At 36.1% G+C, this 19,267-nt stretch overlaps 2 protein-coding genes across 5 annotated transcripts in view; both read right to left on the bottom strand.

Annotated features, from left to right (window-relative positions):
- Positions 1 to 518, bottom strand: part of ctnnal1 (catenin (cadherin-associated protein), alpha-like 1) — a 56,104-nt gene extending 55,586 nt beyond the window's left edge. For 3 of the 4 annotated variants that reach the window (XR_013795018.1, XR_013795019.1, XM_079590359.1), the window contains exon 1: positions 65 to 493. Coding sequence is in view for 2 of the 4 variants with exons in the window: in XM_079590359.1 (XP_079446485.1) it covers positions 65 to 160 (96 nt within the window). In the remaining 2 variants the exon portion in view is untranslated. Of the gene's footprint in view, positions 1 to 64 lie in introns of all 4 variants that reach the window. The other variant, XM_079590360.1, reaches the window with a different exon arrangement.
- Positions 519 to 14,217: 13,699 nt separating this feature from the next.
- sla1a (Src like adaptor 1a) lies at positions 14,218 to 18,788 on the bottom strand. The gene is made up of 8 exons (XM_079590606.1): positions 18,342 to 18,788; positions 17,683 to 17,784; positions 17,510 to 17,603; positions 17,226 to 17,312; positions 16,097 to 16,200; positions 15,839 to 15,970; positions 15,621 to 15,750; positions 14,218 to 15,504 (listed from the first exon to the last, which is right to left on the bottom strand). The coding sequence occupies exons 2-8, from the start codon at positions 17,747 to 17,749 to the stop codon at positions 15,300 to 15,302; spliced, it is 819 nt and encodes a 272-aa protein (XP_079446732.1). The 5' UTR covers positions 17,750 to 17,784; positions 18,342 to 18,788; the 3' UTR covers positions 14,218 to 15,299.
- Positions 18,789 to 19,267: the final 479 nt, after the last annotated feature.

Genomic DNA, 19,267 nt, shown 5'->3' with positions numbered 1-19,267 from the left:
GTGGTTGGTGTGGGGTTTGGATGATTAATAACCCCGCCGAGAAGTTTCTTTGATCCGGACTCACCTGAGACACGAGCGGGATGAGTGTTTGTTCCACCGAGCGAGTTTGGATTTCCAGCCCGCAATCAAAGTTCCCACCGCCGCACGGAGACGAAGCCATTCCCGCCGACCCAATCCGACCCCCACGAGTGCTCACGACAACACTGAGTTTTGAAGTCTCTCAATGCTGCAAGCGTTTGTTTGGTTTAGTTCAAAAGCAGCGTGTGCTCTGCACTGTAATCCACAAGCACTCGCTTCTGAGTGACGGACTGGACTGCTCATGTAGGCTAACGTTATATGCAATATAGCAAACTACAAGCACAGGACTGACTGCTGCAGGGAACCGCTGGCGAGTGCGAACTGCGAAGTGTCTCTGAGAGCGACACAGACCGTCAGAGAGAGGGAGCGCGCGCGCGTGTGTGTGTGCGCGCAATCGCAAGCACACTGTGCGCAAGCAGCACAATATGAATGACAGTGTCTTTATCTCACCCTGAACGTCACCCAACTATTCATTTTACTTTCTGTTCATTATTGTTTTTGCCTTTTTCACTTTTACCTTCGCTTCACATTACATCTTCCTGTTTTAGTTATTCATATGCAGCTTTTAGTCGATAGGCTATCTATGCTCACGTTATAAAGTGTGGCTATACTCAAAAGTGGACAACATTTTTAGTACAGTGTTTCCCAACCTTTGTCATACATAACAGTCAGCCCCATCTGTAAGGCTTTAACTCAAATAACATCAAAATGACAAAAGTATTATATTTAAATTATTACAATTAACAAATCTTAAACAATGTTTTGTTCCTTAAAAGTAACTAATGAATTAACCACAAATAATAATGATTACAACCTCATGGTTATATCTTAATTACTTTTTGTTAATATTATATTATTAGGCTAGCCTATAAAATTATATTGTTAGGCCTATATTATTATAAAATATAGGCCTAATCTAAAAAATAAATATATGAGAAAAAATGTAACAGTATATTATATTATATAGCCTATTTACTTATTTAGCACTTTTTCAAGTTATATATTTCTCATTTAACAAAATACGATTAAACTCTTTCCAAATGTTTGTCCAATAAAATCTAATGGCATCCACACAACATGACAACATTTTCTACATTTTTGGTCATACATTCATTACACACAAAAGCTTTAGTAGGCCTAAATACAGTTATTTGTTACAGCACAATAAACTGAAATCGCCGAGAGCAGTTTAAATTGAAGGGTTTCACTGCCTTGCAAAAGTTTTTTGTAACACGATGAACATGCTGCAACTGTTGCGATCTGAATTATTTTTCCCAAGATGCATAATGTATTTCCACCATCTCACACCAGCTCATGCCCGTGCGTTTCTGTGGTGCTGCTGAAGTAACAATAGTCCATTTATTAAATGCTAATTGAAGTTACTAATCTCATCACAAATGCAGACCGTGCCCCAAATGTCTCAGCCTGTGATTTTCTCAGTCTCTTTAGAATGAAATGAGGCGATACGGTGTTTCTCAACTGTTTGCAATGGCCTGTAAAACTCTTCTGCCAACATATTTTTTAAAAGGTTGGGATGTACATTATGTTTTAAGCAGGACAGTCTATTCACAAAAGCTGTGAAAGCCTAGATGTGTGGTTAGAAAGTGATTCCCCCTGAGACTGACCTACTTCTCAGGAGATTAACTGCAAAGTTACTTCAGGTATTGAAAGGTTATTAAACGGGACGGTTCACCCAGAAACGGGAATTCTGTTATCACGGCCTTCTTTCTCCTGTGAAACACAAAAAAGAAGATTTGAAGAAGATTTTGACTGTTTTTGTCCATACAGAAAGACATTGTGGTCCATTGTGTTGTTTTGGACCCCATTGACTTTCACTGTATGGACAAAAAAACGCTTTTCACTATATCTTCTTTTGAACTCATGCCTCAATCCATGAATGTTCCTGAAATGTGTGATTTGAGCTGTTTGTGTCATCTTCTTGCATAAGTAACAGCTTTGTTTAAGTGTAAGGCAGTAATTCAAGCTTCCAGGGATGTGTGTGTTTCCTCTGAGTCATGAGTATCAGGTGACATGAGAACACTTCCTCAAACCAGTGCAGCTAGAGCAGTGGCCAAATAAACTCTGCTACTGAACCACACGGGGACTGTGGGCCTCAAATGTGGTTTGTCTTTATCCAGCGCAAGTACTGAGGTCCACCACTGTGCAAACTCTTGGCTTGAAAGCTGACAACAATGTCAACGTTTTCTCCGGTGCTTAAAATTCAAAATTGATCTGATCATGTTTTCTTCAGGTTTGCATATTACCGCAATGCACTTCATGGTATCTGATAAAGACTGAAAATGTGTTACAGTGAAATTGGATACATTATTCAGGAAATTTGTTTTCTCTCTCTCTCTCTCTCTCTCTCTCTCTCTCTCTCTCTCTCTCTCAGAATTTTGTAGGGTTATATTTCTCTACTTAAATTTTGCATTATAAAAAAAGAGACGCAAGCAAAACTTCAAAAGGCGGATTCCCCCCAAACGTGTACCAACCAAATGCTTGACCAACCAATGGCAGATCGAAACCTGTCAGAAAACATTAATTTTTTTGACATTTTGTTACATTACAGTAAACTCAATTCTTTTCTATACGTATTTACCATTCAATTTGTATTTAAAACATAGAAACAGATATTTTATTCCATATTATGATGTACATCTGAGTGAAACGAATTATCAAAAAACAAAATAGAACAATATAAATAATTTGTTGATTGATTGGAGGCATATCTGAATGCGAGCTTGCAGCCGATTGTGAGAAAGGACTAAATAATTGGGGAATCCAACTTTACATCAGGGAGAAGTCTGACGTTTTACTGGATTACTGAATATTCATATTTTTATGATCAAACCAAATAACAAATAAAACATGTTCATGGATGAATCGACCACAAAAAAAGATGCATTTAGAAAATAGGGTGAATTTCCATGCAGACTTTAAAATCTTTCCCCAGACATTTGCTCATTGCTGAGCCTATTGTACTTGAGCATGCATCTTTAGTATAACAGACTGCTTTTTTTCTGCACTTCCTTCACTCTTTTTAGAAATGCTGACAGCATTTTCTCCCTCCAGAGCTCCCTGTGTTGCTCAGTGCCACAAGACGAGGCAATGTACAGAATGTAGACATCATAAATGAAGGGACTTAGGACAGAGAAAGGAAAGTGCAAAGTGAGCACATTCATCACCCTGGAAACATGGATCTGCATTCTAGCAGAGTGTCAGATCCAAAGTGAATCTCTAAGCCCTTCTTTGCGCCTTAGTCAAACTGATTACAATACCTGTCATTTGTGGTTCATTGCTGGCAGACAATCTGATATTCAAAAACTTAAGTGAATGTAAACTGCTTATACTGCAGTAAAGAAAACCCACCCTGATGAAGTGTTTTGACTAATGTTGGTTAATGCAAATGTCTTAAGGCCTTCTCAGTCTGGAAGATGAGTGGCTCGCCTTAGCAGTGTCAGCATAAAACCTTACATTTATTTAACCCTCGGGCGTCAGAAAGAACCTTGCTGCTGTAAGCTCTTTTTTTTGTTTCACATTTCTAATGGGACATAATCAGGGGTAACCTTAACCAATAAGTGAAGTAAGCGGCTGCTTAGGGCCCCAGGGAATCAGGGGGCCATCTGATTTTGCTAAACATATTTGGCAAACGCTCAAGTGCGTATTTGTGTTTGCGCTCATGGAGAACGTCAAAAGTTTCTATTTACAAAGTGTTTTTGCAGCGTTGATCACTTGTAGCCAATCACATACATATCTGTTGATTTCTTGAACGCAGTGGCCAATCAGAGGTGTTTAAGTTCAGAATCCATTCACCACTCAAAACGCTGAAATCTTTGTTCAGTGCTGAGTTTTGAACGCTTGTGAATCCTCTCATTATAATAAACAAACCGTAGACACAATGTAAATAAGAGATTCATTGTGCAGTGAAAGCTTCATTGATTATAACAGAACTTTGTGGGTTTGCGTGTTTCCTCTGGGTGCTCAGTTACCCGTTCAATCCAAGACAAAAACAAAAATGTGTGTGTATGCGCGTGTGCGTGTGTGTGTGTGTGTGTGTGTGTGTGTGTGCGTGTGTGTGTGCTGGAGGGACTGTGTATGGAGTTTGACCTCACATATTTGCTCACCCATCTGGGCCATAAAGATAATTACACTACTGTCTCTGAAGCAGGAGAAATCATGTGGTTTTGTGACAAAGGAAGAAAACATATATGAAAGTGAGAGACAGGTAAATGATGTGTGCACTATGCTTGTGACAAATTAAGATGCTGGATGATTATTTTAACTCCAGAATGTTCGGGAACGCAAGGAACGTTTCTAGCATTCCATTGTAAAAATGCTTCACACCAGGTTGCGCAAGCTTGTAACCTAAAGTATTTCAATAACAGCCAGAAGAAAAATGATCTGAAGATAATGAATGATCTGAATGTACTGAAGATAACCTTTTGACCCCAAGAGGTCAAATTGATGTCAGACAGAATCATAATTAACAAGAACAACCAAAATACCTATTAAAATGTATTAGATTATACTGATAATATAATAATGAATATAATAAAATATAAATATTGTTTGTGTTGTATAAATAACTTTTAACATTATTTTTATTTATTTTCTTAAACCTGCAATTTCAGGTTTAATAAGGTCTCTATCCTTCCAGCCTAAGATCTTTAAAAGTTCCTTTATCTGTTGCCAATTTCCCTCTTCAGTTAATCAATTATAAATCTCTACATTCTCACAGGGATTATACTTCATAATCCTTATTGACTGAAACAAATTCTGTGCAGGTTCCTCATTTCAGAAGCCAAGAAATCTTCATGACATGAAGCAGAGAGTGGTTTTCACTTAAGGTGTTTGATACTGAAGAGTCAGAGCACGCATATTTCAGAACTCCAGCTCAGCCCTCGCTTGGCCTGTTGTCATTAATCATCTCGTCTCAAAGGTTCAGAATCAACCATAGCTTATTGTTCATGATCTTGTCAAGCAGTCAGCGGGAAACCATTTCTGACAAAACTGTCACAGAGCCTTTGCAATTGATGTCTGGCAGCCCTTTCTGGATCGTCCCGTGTCTGACAGCCGAGCTAAGCTCAGACAGGAAGTGAGACGCCTTTTACATCGGGTCAATAAATGAATCTATGAAGTGCAACCAAACTTAATTTACACATCTTAGACAGTTTATATGGATCTGCATAAAACATGGTCATTTATTAGATCCTTGTTAGGTGTAATGTTTCTTTGTAAAATAGGACGTGACAGGTTTATTGCACGACTGTAGGATCTTCATAACCAGAGGGCTCAGTTATAATCTTCTTTCCCTTTAAAGTATTTAAAGCACATCTGCACCAAAGAGAATTTCTAGACAGACAGACACTACCATAAGATAGTTTCAAATCACAACAGATAGATAAGATTTAGAATCGTCTTGTGTGCTTTGTAAAATTTTATTTATTTTATTGTCTGTGGAGACATTTCTATACTGCAGCTGGCAGGGTCGTTGGTATAAAATAACAGAGATGGAAGTTATGAAACACCATCAGGTTATGAAATGCATGTAGATTGATTTGAGAACCACTGCTCAGCTAATAACATATCTAGCTCCATCTACTGGTGATGCAGTGCTATTACTGTCGCATCACCACAAAGGAAATGTGTTGGATGCAATCATGCAGACATTTAAAAATATTCATGCAAGCATATGTAATACGCAACAAACTTTTATTTAAGTGTAGTGCCCAGTTCTTAACCTCTGATCGATTTGATGATTAGAAAAAATAATACTTTTTTAAAATAGAATAGGCTACTGTAATTGATTTGGTGACTTGGTAAATTTTAAATATAAATTAATAATATTAATTAATTATGCATTTATATAGCGCTTTTCATATACTACTGTACGCCCAAAGCACTTAACAATCATATTAGGAGTCTCTCCTCAACCACCACCAGTGTGCAGCATCCACGAATGATGCAACGGCAGCCAGTGCGCTCACCACACACCAGCTATAGGTGGAGAGAAGAGAGAGTTCATTTAGTCCATAAACAGTATATAAAAGATTTAGTCCAATCGTGCATTTCTACGTTTAGATTTGTAACAGAAAACGGTTTGTGTGTTACTGTATCCATGCCACTAGGTGTCAGTAAATGTCCGAGGACATCGAAAACATCTGTCATATCGGTCAAAGAAAAAGTTATAGGCCTAAACCCAAAATTATTGCACAAATATGTTGGCTAAAAGTCTTTATATTTTTTCCTCACTATCCCCTGTATACGGAATTAGGCTATTTCTAATGACAACAAACTGGACTTAGTTTTGGATATCCAAAATGGATGCTGCTTTCACATGCCAGAATTATTGTTTTAAAAAAAGAAAAGAAAAAAAAGTTACACTTGGACATGACCGCGCAAGTCGTATTTACCACTGGGAAGTTCTGAGATCATTTTGATACCCAAGTTACTTTACTTAAAAACTTTGCAGAGGGGAGAACGATTGCTTCTGTGAGTGACTGATATTCTTTACACAGCAAGATAGGCTACACAGCAACAACAACAAAAAAAGCCTGTATTTGACCGAAATTCCTGAATGACAACAGAGGTGAACAGAGGTGTTCCTGACGACAGAGAGGTGAATGTTTACATGGTTGTCAATGAATATGTGACGCTAAATATCATTTTGGCTTTGATAATATTTTCCCAATTAATAGGCAAGAATAAACCTGGTGTCGTCCATGGTTCCTGATCTTTAATTCCGACAACAAAGCACTTCATTACGACAATCTAATCACAACTTCAGAAGTGGGAAGTAGGACATTTCTGATAGATAGCACGTGAAGGCAGCATTAGCTAGTACAGACTCAGATGCTGATGTGTTTATAGCCTGCTGTAATTACCCTTCTTAATAATCTGTTTTCCTAAAACATGGGCTTGCTTATTTTATTTGCTGATGCATTCAGTCTAGTAGCCTACAGGTTGTGCTTGATTTCCATTTTCCTGAGAAACAGAGTTTATGTAGGCTAGGCTAGACAAATTTTTCCTGACATTTTACTTATACTTATTTTACATGTCATCTTGTGTTTTGTGAACTAGATGTTTGTTTGTTTGTTTGTTGTTGTTGTTTGTTTGTTTGTTTGTTTGTTTGTTTGTTTGTTTGTTTGTTTGATTGGTTGATTGATTGATTAGCAGATCTCAAAGGGAAATTACTGTTCGTGGAAAGCATTGGCAATGGAAAATATTTCAGAATCTATTCATCCAATGTGAAACTAATAGAGCCGTCCCAATGTCTTGTCTGCATGTTTCCGGTTATGATAGCATTGCCAACTGGAAAATAAGTAATGTGAAGGTTTATGTGGAAAGTTGTCTCTGATACTTCCAAAGTCAAGTTTTACATGGCTTACTGCCTTAAGGTTGTTTCATAACAATATTTTCATTTAAACTTTCTTTGAAGATGGTAAAAATTTAATCAGTGCAATTGGGGAATTTACTGTGTTCATGTCGACCTCTGTGGAGGTAAATCAAGCTCTTATCACATCAGGTCATTACAATCTGCATTTTACAGACTCAGTTTTTTATTAAAATGATTGATGGAACATATGTTAGATTCATATCATGTTCTTCCATCATAACTAGTGACCAGAGGTACCAAAATGTACACAATGTTTAAACAGTAATAAAAGCAAAGTGCATTGACACTGATATTTATACTCTACCAACCTAAGACCAAGTACAAATGCATAAAGGAAGTGAACACCACAGTCCATCTAAACTAGATTTTATCTTAAAAAAAAAAAAAAAAAAAGCATGCAAAGCAAGAAAACATCTATGACATAGATATGGAATTCATAATCAGACAGACAAATACTGACCTATTCTGGCCCTGAAGTTTTAGATGCCACAAAGTTTCCATTATTTAAAATACCACTGTACAGGTCAAGACAATTGAGTCTGTTATATATTGATTACATGATAAATCAAGCTCTCAAATAAATAACAAAAATGTCATATAGGTATATTTCAAATTTGTTTAAAGTATTCAAATTTCCAGAAGCTTTCATGAACTAGAGTAATGTTTCCAAACACTTGAGAGACGTTTCCTTAAGTTTGAGTTCCTGTCGAGACAGAAACACTGTTGATAAACTGAACAGAATGACAGGCCAAATCTGAGAGAATTAAGAACAGATTGTTGGCACAAACAGAATCCGCACCTGCCTGCCATAAACACTGCATCACTTACTTGCATACGTGGCTGCAGTGACAACCTCTGTTTGCAAGCTCATGATGCTTAGTAAAAATTATTGCCGTAAAGGAGTACTTCACCCAAAAATTACAAATCTGCTCAAAATTCTGAGCATTATTTATTCATCACAGACAAAATATGAGCATATCAGTTTGTAAAGACGTGGAGGAGTACATAATGACAACATTTTCAATTTTGGTTGAACTCCCTTTAAAAAACATGCACAATTGATTAATGTTGTTGATTCCCAACACCAACGTGTTATTATTTGCCCAAGACAAATGCAAAATGTAATGCAAAATCAAAATCACTCTTAATTATTCTAATTTAAAATTTCTAATTTTATAGAAATATCTGTTTCGGAAAAATAACTTTGTGTCAGTAATGCATTATAAATATGGGTAAGTTTGTATGTATATATATATATATAAATATATATATATATATATATATACAAACTTACCCATATTTATATATATATATATATATATATATATATACATATATATATATATATATATATGTATATATATACCGTATAGGCGCTGGTATAGTACAGCAATGCACCCATTTTTGTTTCAGACTTATTTATGATTTTGTCTGAGCACATCTGGAACACATCTGCTTCCTCAAACGGGAGGAAAAGTCTTTAAATGTGCCTTTCCAGTGCATACTTCTCAGTACAAGCTCTCTTTAGAGAAGAATCATAACTCTCATACATATGACTGGCAGAATATAATCTTCCGAGTTCAGACTGAACCCTGAAAGCCCTCCATTGATTTACCTATCTTGGAATTTGAATAAGCACAAATGGTTGCGGAAATGCATTAAAAATAAAAATCATATCTCTTTATTTACGTCAGAAAAAGGAGTGAAAAATGCTCCTAGTAAAATGGTCTTTTTCCCTATTTAAGTTGTGCTTATTTGTAGAATAGCATGTTTTTGTAATGTTCAATATAGTCTTAGTTTATTGCCTCACACTAAGTGAATGAAACCTGCAAGCAATTTGAGTGTAATGGAAATGTCTGTACAGTTAGGTCATGCCACAGTTGAGATTAATTGGACAACTATATGGAAGCACCATAGGAAATGCTTTCACTGATCACATTCTGCTTTCACGGGATCTAAATTAACATTTCATATTAAAACATATGAATCATTTAATTACAGATACTTGTAAGTTTATTCTAAACAGACTGTAGTTTCTATGATTTTTGTGATTATTACTCGCAGAAGTAAGACATGACAGTGTCTGTAGCAATATCCATGATACTTTTTTTTAAAGTGTTGCAAGACAGACACGTATTTGTAGCTTTCCAGAAAAAGATTGACTGTTTGATGTGATGCATGTGTTGACTGAGCATTATTGTCTCTTTCAGAGGCAAATAGACACAGGCTTGAGTGTGAATGTTCACGCAAAAACATGCATGTAAATATAACTTCCAATTATCGCACCCATATGTTCAAGTTGTTCTCCTAATTTGTCAAATCTTTATTGTGACCTGCCTTACCTGTCTAAGATTTAAGATATTTTAACATGAAAAATACACACTTCAGCTTTATTCGATATGTGTAAAAGAGATCCTGTCTGTTTCTGTTTGTTTATTTATGAAGTACAATTAAAATATTACAAACAATTACAACATTGCATGCACCATGACATAACGTAATATAATTAATAACACCATGACACACACAATGACAGACAGAAGCAGTTAGCAGTTATTAACCTGTTAAACCAAATGCTAATGCAAGTAAATGTAATTTCATATTTAATTTAAAATAGCCCAGAGCTTCGAAGCCCACACTGCAAATACCAGGTCACAACTTAATTTCAATCTTGTCCTAGATATGTCTAAAGTCAACTGACTTTCTGACCTGGTGCCAAGTTATGTAATGCTTTATATACAAGATTCAACCATGAAATCAATTGAATTGCCAACCAATGTAGAGGCTAAAAGAAACGTCACATGCTGTTTCTTACGAGTACCTGTCAAAAGTCTGGCAGCAGCGTTCTGCACCAGTTGAAGATGATTTGACAATGATTGGCTAACACCCTACTGTATAAATAATATTTTCAAAATCACAAAAAGACACAAACGATTTAACCTTTGCAATTGATGTCAGAAATAAAAAAAAACTTTTTTGGGATTTGACCATTAATCTATCAAATTTCAGAGAATCAAACTGTACACAAATATTCTCTACCCCGCGATTTAACTTTGTGTACACACTTATAATGACTCAACTGAACTCTTATCTTGTTTCCATAAAGGTACACTTGAGTGTCATCTGCTTAACAATGAAAAGATACTCCATGCTTATGAAATACAAAACCTAGCAATGAAAACAGGATTGGGCCAAGAATAGTTCCTTGTGGAACCCCACTAAACAATGGGGCCGTTTTAGAACAATGTTGACCAAAATTAACTGAGAAAGTCCTATTAAAAGTGAAGGACTTAAGAAGGAAGGCGGGAGACAAGAATATTGTGATCAATAAATGATATATTGCTATCTAAATTTCCTTTAAAACTTTCAACAAGGCCGTTTCTGTATTGTGATTTGCTTTAACCCCTCAAAAACGTGCATCCATCCATCGTAAACAAACTCCAAACGGCTCCGGGGGGTTAGAATAAAGGCCTTCTGAAGTGAAACGATTAGTTTGTACAAGAAAAATATTCATTAAACCTCTGGAGCCATTTGGAGTTTGTTTACAATGGATGGATGCACGTTTTTGAGCTTCAATCTGTTGGTTGCAATCCACTGCCATTATAAAACTTGGAAGAGCCAGGATATTTTTTAATATAACTCCGATTGTATTCGTCTGAAAGAAGAAAGTCATATACACCTCGTGGGTTGAGGGTGAGTAAATCATGTGCTAATTTTAATTTGAAAGTGAACTAATCATTTAAAGCGACATTTTCTAGGATTTTAGATAAAATTTTGTATTTTGTAATTTGAAATAGGCCAGTAATTAGATAAAATACTTTTCATAAGGGGCTGTACAATAGCATGCCTAAAACGCATTGGAACTACTGCTGTTGTAAAACTTCTATTAATTAAAGTAGACCAATAGACTTGGACTAATGATATCGAAAGTCTGCTTAACTAATCTTGATGGAATAACATTGCAGCAATGTGTAGGTTTCAACTGGCCAGCTATCTCAGCAGTAGATAAATTGATGTGAAGATACAGAAATGGTACAAGTAAGCAATGGGTCATACAAACCACTTTCAATATGCAACCTGATATCAATTATCTGAACAAAAAGTCAACAAACAGATCATCACACACAATAGCTGACAGATCAGATGTAACAATTGGATTAATCACTGAGATAAAATTGAATATAACTTTAGAATTACCACCACTGTACTTTATTGAGTAAATCAGCTAAATAGATTCTTCCCTCTTCCACTCCGCTCTGCTCTCCTATAGAGCCAGGGTTCACTCTTAACCCTTATAGGAGCAATGGAATTTATGATAGAGGAATATACAGAATTAAAAATGTTAAAAGAAACATTCACATCCAGATGCAGGGAAGTGCTATCAAGAGTAAAGTTAATGTCAGACCCAGAGAATAAATGATTTAACTGCTCAGTGGCTGTGTTTAAATTCTGAACCTGGCGAACTGGAGAACATGCATTGCAAATGACACAAGGAATGGTTACAGTACTGGTAATGGGCATTATGATCTGAGAGAGCTGAGTTATGAATTTGAACAACCCCAACAGAAAGGCCAAAAGTCCAAGGTATGTCCATGATCATGAGTAGGTCCATGTAGATGTTGTGTGAGGTTAAAAAGTCATATAGTCTATAAAATCTTTAGCCAGTGAGTTAGATGGACAACAGACCTGCACGTTGAAATCTCCCAAAATTAAAAGTTGATCATATTTTAGACAAATTTCACCTAAAACTCTGAGAACTCCTTTATCATAAAAAGCATGGCCAATAACCTTTAAAGAGTAAGCTAACCTTTTCTTTTTTCTTTTCTCATAATATGCCCATCCTATGGTTTAGACAGCTGGGCTGGAGGCTAAATTACATCAAACATATTATATTAAATGGCACAAAGTTCAACACATACCTCCTCTATTCTTATTCACAGTCAAAGGAAGAGCAGACATGTGCATGTTTTTATAATCAAAGGTTTAAACCACCACATACTGCTTCTGGTGTTTTGCTTGATCCTGAGACCTGTTAGATCATTACACAGATGTTAGGGATGTTACTACAGTCTTTATCTTCATCTACCACATCCATCCAAGGAAACCTGCCCTTGGGATCCAGCTCTAGTTACGGGAACAAAGTCCAGGAGCAGCTCTACCAACCTGAAGACTACTATGACAATATCTAATGCTAAACCAGCCTTAGTTGATGTTTCAGCAGCCTAACTGTAAGATAACATGTTTTTCTTTGGCTTGCTATGGGAAATATCTCAGACATGAATCCTTCGGGCCTTGTGTTCATTGGCAATTATATGAGCATTATGGTTTCAGATTTACCTTTGATCTGCACCTTTGATCTTATACCACCTTTGCCGTGGAATGTTTAACACATGTTATATGCATGTTGAGCCTTTTATATTGTCAAACTTCAGATTTTGAGTTGATTCTTTTGAATGGTTATAGTTTGGGCCTGGCAATGATTTTAGCCCATCGGTTGAGATCACCAACTGATGAATTGATCACAGTAAATTACAATGTCATGAGAGTAACAGCAGGAGAAAGAGCCTGTCATCATTTTTACATCAAACCAAGCATGTGTGCACTACCATGAGAGCTCCATATGCTTTCATAAAACCTATATGTTGCAAAACACAGAAAAAGCTTACTCATACTTCAGCCAAGCAAGTACAATCTGATAAAACCGGAAGCGAGGCTATTTTTAGGTGCATGTGGCTTTCTAGGACTGGTTTAGTTGACCATGCGAGAGCTTGTGATCTTTCCATAAGACAAGTTGAGCTGTACAACACAAGGGTGTAGTGTTGGTTTCTGGGTGGAAGTTGGTTCTGATTATGTTGGGAGAAAGTACGCAAAACCACTTGTTTGTATACTGGAATTACCCAGATTCAGCTCATAAACAAACAAAATGCTAATTTAGATCATCACATTCTGTCATTCTGTCAGTGTGACCCAACCCATCCTCTGTTTTGGCTGTCTGACTGAAACAAACATTTTGTGAAAGAAAGTGTGTGTGTGTGTGTGTGTGTGTGCGTGCGTGCGTGCGTGCGGCATTACAGTAATAATAAAAACTCAAAGTAAAATGTTCAGAAGCATTTTGGTAATGAACATTTTGGGGGAAACATTCTTAATTGCTATGAAAACAATGTCACAATTGATTGCAAAATCTATTTTGGGCTGCATATTAAATGTTAATGCATTTTATCTAAATGTCACATATGTCAAATTACTGAATTAATTTCAACAATTTACATTTACATTTATTCATTTAGCAGACGCTTTTATCCAAAGCGACTTACAAATGAGAAACAATAGAAGCAATTAAACTAGCAGTAGGACAACATATGTAAGTGCTATGACCCCTCACAGTACAATCCAACACATTTTTTTTTTTTTTTGAATAGATAAGAAAGTGTTAGTAGTACTGGATCAAGTGCTCAAGTGCTGCCGAAAAAGATACGTCTTCATTAGATGTGCCATTAGATGATAAAATGCTGGTGCAATCATTAGTCTTTCATGTAATATATTTGTTTCATGCTCTCTTTATGGCTTGCTTGTGTTGCATGAGCTGAATGTTTGATAGGAATAAAAGTCTCTAATTAACAACACTCCATATGTTTACCATTAGAATAATGCACTGTATGAACAACATGAGCCAAACATTGCTATGAGATTGAGAGTTTGTCTGTGTGGCTGTTTGGATAGAGGATATGCCTCAATGTGTTTCTGCACTGCAGTTTAAATGTAAAATATTAAACGGTTTATTTTTATTTTTATATTGAAGAGCAATAAACAAAATACATTGCAAAAGCAAATATTTATTAAAATATAAAAGAAAGTTTCTCTTTCCTCATTCCTTTAATTAAACCTACTAGTTTGATGAAAGACAGCAGTGGCTCTTTGATAAAGACATTTGTACATTAAATGCTTACAAATTTACAAACACTCACAAATATCCATAAAACGTCTAGTCAAGTACTGCAATAATCTTGTTTCCAGAACATTCGTTTGCTGCATTATTCAATAACATATATGTTTTGGCTTCAGTGTTTATAAGGAACAAAACATTGTGCTTAATAGTTAAGTTCAAAAGTACAAATAAAAAGAAGCATGCACATCTCCTAAAAATGTCACTGTAGGTGAAAAAAAGTAAATCAGGGAAAAAGGTAGTGTGCATTTTTCTTGATTAACTTTAATAGTGAAGTTGAAACGTTGAAATTGCGATAGGATAAATCTCACAAACACCCATCAGGAGGATGTGTAGGTCATTGTCACCCCAAAATTAAAATAAATAAATGATATTGTCCTTTTTAAGGATTTCTGAGACATTTTTCATTTCAACACAATTTGAATTTAAATGGTAATATCAATATTTATATATCACAGTTGTATATATTGTATTGTCATTATCTGACAATGAGCTTTTATATATTTAAAAAGTTATGTTATATTTATAAGAATCTAATGACTCAATCACTGAGAATAATTGGAATATTAAGAAAAAAGTTCAACATCCAAACTAAATTTCATGGAAATTATCACACACGCACGCACGCACACACACACACACACACACACACACACACACACACACACACACACACACACACACACACACACACACACACACACACACACACACACACACACACACACACACACACACACACACACACACAATCATATAGTCCTAAAATAGGTTTTCTTTGTGGAATTTGATTTTAGGGTGAAATGTGACCTGGACATGTATGTGAAAGATTCGACTAGTCCGATGCAAAACTATTACCAGTTACCATATGGTGGTCATAAGCTAATAGTTTTCATCTAAATTCATATTACTGTGATCAGGCATCACATAGATAGACTTGCTCTTCTTCTTGCGGCCTGAGGCGTTCTCTGGCTCAGGTATTGAAGTTAAAGACAGATAGGCGGCTATGCTGCTCCTCACCCCGTAGCTCATCATGTTATCTTTGCTGTCCACAGTATCCAGTCCGTGGGGGCTCATAAGCTGAGACCTAGTCACGTGGAGACATATTCACACACCAATCATTCCCAGCTCACATTGAAGCTCCACACAAGCTCAGCAAGTGGAGGAAATGCTTAGCATGATCTAAAAAAGACAGAGACATACTTATTCACTTTCTTCCAATCCAAGTTACGGCGCATCACCACAGGTGGCGCATCCTGGGCTGAGCTCGGGGCAGGGTTGGATAAAACCAGACACGGGGCGCTGAGAACACAACATATACCATCCGACGAGTCTGAGGGGAGACCAAAACACATCAGCGTTAATGCATCACACACCCATTCATTCTACATTACAAGCAGAGCACGAGAGCTTTGTCTCACCAGAGTAGTGATTGACCATGTCCTCCAGACACTGGAAGGTAAGCCGTGGTGAGATGTAGTACCAGCTATTAGTCAGACGGAATATCTTATAGTGCTTCACGGCCCTGTGTCTCACAGAGAGAGAATATACACCTGCAGGGAAACAGCAGCCAGTGTCATTTGCACGTCCGCTGACACCCGAAATATGTATGAGTGTAAACCTTTCTGCAATATAAACTTGTGGACTAGAATACATGCAAGACACTTCCTGGTACTGACCTCTCTCTTGCGGACTTTCTCTAATTAGAAATGATCCGACACTGTTGCCAGGCAATGACAAAAGCTCTTCTGCCTTCTGTCTGCTAACCCCCTCAAACAACCATCTTTAGAAACAAGAAATGACAAAGAGGAAGTTATGTTACCAATTGAAAATAGTGACTTCCCAATTCAACAAAGAAATGGATTATTTTAGTCCTTACTATATCAGAACTAAGATCAGTGTTTTATATCACACAGTTTACATACAATGTGTAGTTAAATCAAAATATGTGCACTACCGTTCAAAGGTTTTGTGTTCACTATTGTTTTTTAAGAAATTAATACTTTATTCAGCAAGGATGCATTCATTTTAAATCATCAAATTAAATCATTAATTTATGCAAATCAATCAAAATGGATAGTACACTGTAAAAAAAAGAAGAAGAAAAAAGTAATGGCTATATAAGTATTTTCAACTTAAATTACATAAACTGACTTTAAAAATGAGTTGAATCTTTTATCATTTATATAAAAAAGTTTGCTTAACTTATTTTTGATGAGTTAAAGCAATGTGTAAACATATGTTGTCATAACTTATTAATCATATAATGTTTTACTGTGTAAAGACATTTCTAAAGTTACTAAATATTTCTTTTTCAAATAAATGCTGTTCTTTTGAACTTTTTATTCATCAAAGAATCAAAAAAATCAAATGCATCACGGTTTCCACAAAACTATTAAGCAGCACAACTGTTTTCAACATTGATAATAATAAGAAATGTTTCTTGAGCACCAAATCAGCATATTATAACATTTTATATTATATACAAATATATGAAAAATTAAATATTTGTAATAATATTTCACAATATAAGTGTTTTACTGTATTTTGGATCAAATTATTGCAGCCTCGGCTAGCATTAGAAAACATCTTACTGACCCCAAACTTTTTAATAGTAGAAAGTTTAGAAAGTGTTGCACAATATTAATTGTATAATCTAAATGTTCTGAAAGATTTGCTGCAAAATTGTCTCGCGTCATTGATCATTCAGTGTATTCTGTCCAGATGATATTCTGCATTTGGAAATTAATTTCTGGGATCACCATGAAACATACAGTAGATAAGTGAGGATAATCAGTTCATAATTACCCATGATAAACCTTTGCCACATGATTACTTGGAATGTAATTCTCAGTTCCTGTTTGAAGAGAACGCACTTTCCACCAGCAACCATCTCTGTAAAGCATTCATTGAATTGTACATTAAAATAAATGTTTCTAGATTGTATGCGTATATAGTACATAAACTATAAGTATATGCACATGAATGTTTAAAAAAAGATGCATTTCACAAGGTGCTGATGTATTATATATTACAGGTGTTTGTTGTTAGATGGCATGAAACACATTATATTTCTTTAAAAGAACACTTACTCTGAAAGACCTTTGAGTCTGTCCCCCATCTTAAAGATAGGTTGACTTATGTCACGACACGGATAATCAGCGAGAACCACAAGACTGTCGCAGTCTGTAAACAATAGGAGTTATGTTAAAGACTCACATTAAGACTCATTTAGGTATACAGCAGGTGAAGAACCATAACTTACCTTTAAACATGGTGTCAAAGCTGTTAGGCTCTGGGTTCGACTTTTCCTGCCTCATCACATTGCCCATGATGGCAGGTTATAGAGCCCGCAGCTCTACAGATGCTGAAATTTTAAATGCATATATCAATACAATGGAGAGTTTGAGCTTTCAGTTTGATAGTCCAACACCTAATGCAACAGCCGGTTTAATTTGGCAACTTCCTCTCAACTAATGTGTTATCGCTGACAAAATATAGAACAGGGAAGCTGCAGAGAGCAGGTCAAACACTATTTTCCACAAAACGTTTAACTCATTTTTCTACAATGCAACAAAACGTTGTGAGTCACACATTTTTTCCTATACAGTAGATTGACCTGTTTACTTGAGACTCGTCACTTAAAATGCCATTTTACACTATGGGCCTTTAACCATCCTCAAAATGAATGCTGAATTTTGACATAAAAACATCGAAGTGGTATGTGCACGATCTTTATTGCTCACTAATTTTTATTGTAAACATGATTTACAGGGGGAGGTTACTGTAGGTAAATAAATCTCAATGGATAACACTTGACACTCTTTCTTTTTCCAGTGAAACAGCCTATAAATGTCAAAACTGTTTTTATTTCCCACTCCACACCAACAGAAATATGCTAGGCACATAAATTAGTTTTCTTACCTCTCACTTTAAGCAGTTAAATATCCATGTTTCCTCCAGAGGGCAAAGCTTCGGTTCTGGGTGGCTGCTCTCAATAAAGTAGAAGCAGGTGGTTTAGAGTAAAGAAATATTGCCCCGGTCTCCGACCGAAGGCCAGCCGTAACAGCAGTCGAGATCTGAGTGGCCTGCACTGCTCTGCAGGCTTATCTAAACTGAGCGCTGGTCTGCTGAAAACAGAACGCATATAGCCACATACTTCCTCTGGTAAAATGAGGAAGAGTTCCCTAACTATGTCGTCCTTCGTCCCCTTAGCGTGCACCAACAGAATTATACATTCTTAATGCATATAAATACAGGACGACAGCAAATCATTATTTAATGCAAATAAGCACAATTTGCAATGTTTAAGTTGAGGTTTAAATATGTGATTTTTGTGCGCTCAGTATAGTGCTCAAATGGGTGTTGTGCAACTTCCTGTGTATGGCATTAGTGGGTGAAGGAGGTCTAGGTGTGAGTGCTTTTACATGTGTGCGTTTCTGTCTCAGAAGCATAACGCCTATGTCTAGACATTAAAAGGCCACAAAATGTAATCTAGTGCAAAACGTTAGGCTTTCAAATGTTTTTGTTATCTTTGTAATTTGAGTTTGTATACAACCCTGTAGATCCACCAAAATGATTTACTACGAAAAGTGCGTTCACAACTGAGAATTGTTTATCATTTATCCTTGAAATGAGAGACCATTTCGTACATTTTTAGACAGCCAGAGAAAAAGGAAGTCTGTCTGCCCAAGCATAATTGTTTATGCACTTCCATATGCTACTTATACATGTGAAAAATCAACACTACACAATCATATTTATGTTCCGTTGTGGATCAAACCTCATAGATGTATGCCTCTGGAGAACTATCCATTTATCAAGATTAACTGATACAAACTGCGAAATGC

Source organism: Phoxinus phoxinus (assembly GCF_949152265.1).
Source record: "Phoxinus phoxinus genome assembly, chromosome: 19".
NCBI lineage: Eukaryota > Metazoa > Chordata > Actinopteri > Cypriniformes > Leuciscidae > Phoxinus > Phoxinus phoxinus.
The sequence above is the reverse complement of the archived record's forward strand: the minus strand, read 5'-3'. Positions and strand labels throughout refer to the sequence as shown.